Source organism: Sapajus apella, unplaced genomic scaffold (assembly GCF_009761245.1).
Source record: "Sapajus apella isolate SASKATOON/1434 unplaced genomic scaffold, GSC_monkey_1.0 scaffold178, whole genome shotgun sequence".
NCBI lineage: Eukaryota > Metazoa > Chordata > Mammalia > Primates > Cebidae > Sapajus > Sapajus apella.
Genome location: NW_022437118.1, coordinates 59,771 through 64,943, shown reverse-complemented (window position 1 = coordinate 64,943; position 5,173 = coordinate 59,771). Strand labels below are relative to the sequence as shown.

Below are 5,173 nucleotides of genomic sequence, written 5' to 3'. Positions count from 1 at the left end.
AGATGAAGTCTCGCTCCATCACCCAGGCTGGAGTATGGTGGTGCAATCTAGGCTCATTGCAACCTCTTCCTCCTGGGTTCAAGCAATTCTCCTGCCTCAGCCTCCCAAGTAGCTGGGATTATAGGTGCCCACCACTATAGCCAGCTAACATATTTGTAATTTTAGTAGAGATGGGGTTTCACCATGTTGTCCAGGCTGGACTTGAACTCCTGACCTCAGGTGATCCACCCACCTTGGCCTCCCAAAGTGCTGGGATTATAGATATGAGTCACCATGCCCGGTCAAAATTAAAATAATTCTAACAGCATATACTTATATAGAGTAGTAAGTTGGACTAAGATACTAAAAACACCTTTCACTCATATTCTTTGGTGAGGATAGGGCCAACTGCCATAAGTTGGGCAATAAATGAGAAGGCAATGGAGGCAGTGAGTATAAACTGCTTTCAAGAAGGAAAGATTAGTTTAGTTTTTGTTATCGTTGTTGTTTTGTTTTTAAACTATAGGGACTGAAGGCCGGGCACCGTGGCTCACATCTGTAATCCTAGCACTTTGGGAGGCCGAGGCAGGTAGATCACCTGAGGTCAGGAGTTCAAGACTAGCCTGGTGAACATGATGAAACCTTGTCTCTACTGAAAATACAAAAATTGGGCCGGGCACAGTAGCTCACGCCTGTAATTCCAGCACCGTGGGAGGCTGAGGCAGGCAGATCATGGGGTCAAGAGATTGAGATCATCCTAGCCAACACAGTGAAACCCCATCTCTACTAAAAATACAAAAACTAGACTTGTGTGGTGGCACGTGCCTGTAGTCCCAGCTACTTGGGAGGCTGGGGCAGGAGAATCACTTGAACCTGGGAGGCACAGATTGCAGTAAGCTGAGGTCGTGTCACTGCACTCGGCCTGGGCGACAGAGCAAGATTGCATCTAAAAAAAACACAAAAAACAAAAGAAACAAAAATTAGCCAGGTGTGGTGGTGAGCGCCTATAATCTCAGCAGCTCAGGAGGCTGAGGCAGGTGTAACACTTGAACCCAGTGGGGTGGAGGTTTCAGTGAGCCAAGATCACATCACTTCACACTAGCCTGGGCGAAAGAGCAAGTCCCAATCAATCAATCAATCAATCAATCAATCAACTCTAGTGACTGAGCCTCAAGGGAAAAAACCAGGAAGAGGAAGCAATACAGGACAATAGGGAAAACTGCTTATGACCTAGAGGACAACGAGAGAAATTAGACTGAGAGCCACAATGAAAGATTAGCCTTGGACAAGCCACATTAAAATAAAAAGATATGCTGGGGTGTAAATGCAGTTATCGTGCCTTATTTATCTTCATTATTTATGAAAAGTTCCACATAACTGAATTTTCCAGACACTTAAGCATTTTTTTTTTTTTATTTAAGCGATTTTATTTAAACTGTTCACCACTGTATCATACAGTTCTCTGCCTCTTAAACAGAGAGTGCTTTCCTGGACGACTTAAGGTCATTATGACCATGATTATTGTACTAGGAAGTAATGTACCTGAGTCTACATGTTATTTTTCAAATCTTCCTTGGATGCCCTACATTGTCAGTTGCCATTTCCTTTGTTACATTTCCTTTCTCATTTGTGCTTTCAACAGATTCTAGTATGAAAATCATGGCCAGGTGTAGCTGCTCAAGCCTGTAATCCCAGCACTTTGGGAGGCCGAGATGGGAGAATTGCTTGAGTCCAGGAGTTCAAAAACAGCTTGAGCAATATAGTGAGACCTCATCTCTACAAAAAGTTTTAAAAAATATAAAATTATATAACCATTAAATAAGGCCCTAAAGGCCAGGTGTGGTGGCTCATGCCCCAATTCCAACACTGTGGGGAGCCAAGGTGGGCGGAGATCCCTTGAGGCCAGGAATTCAAAATCAGCCTGACCAACATGGTGAAACCTCATCTCTGCTAAAAATACAAAAATTAGTTGGGCTTGGTGGCAAGTGCCTAAAATCCCAGCTACTTGGGAGGCTGAGGCATGAGAATCGCTTAAACCTAGGAGGTGGAGGTTGTAGTGAGCCAAGATCTGGCCACTGCACTCCAGCCTGGGCAACAGAGACTCTGTCTCAAAATAATAATAATAATAATAATGCCCTAAGTAAGGGATTAAGGAATAATGGGGGTCCAGATATAAGTATATTAGTAAAGTGCATGGCTTTATGACAACTCTCCCCAGTGCTAAGAAGTTTATTTCACTTTTCAATTTAATTGAGGCTGGGTTTCAGAGCTTGAGTATCAGAAGACTGACCTCTGACTTGAGGCCACCAGGAATTTCTTTATCTTGCTTCCTTAGGTGCTATCAAAATATATCTCTCAAGATCTCTGTTATAAAAAATATAGACACTCTCAAAAAAAAAAAAAACAAACAAAAAATATATCTCTTAATTGATAATCTTATATAATCAGTCTTAAGCCACACAGACACAAAACATCATGCTGATTCCAAAAGTGAGCTTAGATATCTCACAGAAACTGAATATATTTTCTTATCCTATAATCACTTACCAATAAAAAGTTAGTATCTTCTGGCCAGGCGCAGTGGCTCACGCCTGTAATCCCAACACTTTGGAAAGCAGAGGAGGCCTGATCACTTGAGGTCAGGAGTTCGAGACCAGCCTGGCCAATATGGTGAAATCCTGTCGCTACTAAAAATACAAAAATTAGCCAGGTATAGTGGCACATGCCTGTAATCCCAGCTACTCAGGAGGCTGAGACACAAGAATGGCTTGAATCTGGGAGGTGGAAGTTGCAGTAAGCCGAGATCCTGCCACCACACTAAAGCCTGGGGTGACAGAGCCAGACTCTGTCTCAAAAAAAGTTATAATCTTCTACATTTCACTTCTGTATGTTAATACAGTCATGCATATTTCATACATATGAATATTATTCATGATAAATGTATATCCCTCACAAAAATCTTGGCTTTAACCCCTTCCAAGTTTCATACAAATTTCACAAGCACAAATAAGCACAAGGGCTAAAAGGACTACAGTTAGGCACATAGGAGTTAATCAAAACTTAAGAATTCATCCCTTTAGTTCCAATAGGATGGGATGTGCCAGTTTATTTCATTCATTCTTAAGGTTCTGGACAGTTCTTTCTCCCTACACTTTATGCATTAAAAAAACAAAAACAAAACTTGTCGCCTCTCCAGGACTGTCTTCCTGTTCCTTAAGTTGTTTATTCATGTTAGTGAAAAATTAACAAACGTAGAATTTCTCATCAAGACAGAGAGCACTGAAGTGGCCTGAGCAAAGCAAACTGAAACATCTCCAGGCTCAGGTTTAGCATCAGAGTTATTAGGAGCTCTACCTTTGTCCTTGTATTCAAATTATTTATATGCTTGACCCTGTCCAAGTCACAGATACCCTCAGGGCAAGAATCTTTTCTGATTGAGTTACTCAAATCTCTGGGCAAGTGATTTTTGAGCACCAGAATTTGCTAGCCTCTCCTCTCGAAAAAGCTGAGTTAAACAGTTCCTGCCCTCGCAGTCCATCAGAGAAGGCTGGCTTGTAAAGAAATTGCAACACAGACAAAAGCAGAAGTGAGTACAGAATTAAATCAGAGGAAGCACTGACTCTCTGGTTGTAGTGGAAGTTTAGGGATACATTTCTGTATTCCTCAAAAGGCCCTCAATAAATACCTGTTGAATGAACAAATGAATGGATTAAATCTTTTAGGTGAGGTCCCAGATCCAAACCAGATGTATCAGTTGCTTCTGGAAGCCAGTGAAAAAACTTTATCTTTTAACAATTGCGGGATGCAGCCTCCGGCATATTCACCCCTAACTCTGCCTCAGGAAATAATTTTGGAGAAAGGACCATACCTGTACTGCCAGCCTTTTGCACTGCCACCACGGCTGTTGCTGCTGCTACTGCTGCTGCTGCTGATTCCACCTCCACAGCTGCTGTTCTTGTTATTCAGGGTCACCGCTGTGGCCAGGCCCTCCAGCTTTCCTTCGCTCTCCGAGACTTTCATTGTGGACACTGGTTCACCCCCCTGCATCTTAACGCCAAAGTCCACTTGCCCTTCTTGAGCGGGAGAGAACAATTCTGTAGCCTCGTAGGTGGCTTTTTTTTTTTTTTTTTTTTAAGATTTGATCTGATTATGATCCCGGTTGCTAAATCAGACGGCGGCTGGAGTGGGACTGTCAAATGGTCCAGAAAAGGAAGATACACATTTTCACTGAAGTTAAACTTTTAAGAGGGCAGGGGAAGCGACGAGGACAGATATCCTTCAGATATGTATTTCTCCTTTCCGGCAAAAGCAAGGAGGAAAAATCATCCGGCGAGAGGACTTAGGTGACATACTTGAAAGAGAAGGCGCGCAGGGAGGTCGCAGATTCTGTAGCCAACACGGCTGGGAAAAGGACGAAGCGCCACGGAGAGGGGACCCGCGGCCTAACCTCGGGGCTGACCCGCCGCGCTGCCTCTTCTCCTCCGGCCGGTCCTCAAAAAAGCAGTGGGTGCCACCAAGCCCGCACGGCGGTTCCCGCCGCAGCCCCCAAGATACAGCCTGGGCCGGCGCACGCAGCCCAGGAGGAGAGTCGGGGAAAGAGGCCGCCGGGGGCGGGACGCCGGCTCCCGGGGCCGCCTCTCCCAGGACTAGAGGCGAGCCACTCGGGGCAACTTCCTCCTATGCCCCCGGCCCTGGGATCTCGACCGGGTTTCCGGGAGCCGGTGAGTCTCCCGCGCTCTCTCCAGATCCAAACGTGAATGCCAGGGCCGCGGCCGCCGCCCCACCCACAGCCCCACAGTGGGTCAGCCACCCTCCTGCTCCTTCCCCGCCTTCCCTTCCGGAGTAGCGTGAGCTCACTTCCCTCGCTGCCGAAGCGCCTGGCGCCATCTTGGGTCAGGGCATCTGGTCCCTGAAGGGGGCGGAGCCTCCGGGAGCTGGTAACTGGGCGACTGGATGATGGGTGAGGAAGGGACAGGGAGGGGGCCTCATGGGAACGAGGAACCCTGACAGTGAAGGAGGAAGAGACAAAGGAGCCAGTGGACATATAGAGAGTGCCTTTCTGGTGTGTGACTGCCGGCCTTCCTAACCACGTCCTCGCCTTCCATTTGAGGGCCTGTTTCAAGCATTTTAGGAAGAAAGCTCAACAAAGATACGAAAGTACAAGAAGGAAGCAAACATCTGTACGTTTTAGTCA

General features: G+C 46.0%; 1 protein-coding gene across 1 annotated transcript in view; it reads right to left on the bottom strand.

The window, feature by feature from the left end:
- Positions 1–4,738, bottom strand: part of OSBPL11 (oxysterol binding protein like 11) — an 86,566-nt gene extending 81,828 nt beyond the window's left edge. The window contains exon 1 of the mRNA XM_032268291.1: positions 3,848–4,738. Within this exon, the coding sequence (XP_032124182.1) occupies positions 3,848–4,026 (179 nt within the window). The 5' untranslated portion in view covers positions 4,027–4,738. The remainder of the gene's footprint in view (positions 1–3,847) is intronic.
- Positions 4,739–5,173: the final 435 nt, after the last annotated feature.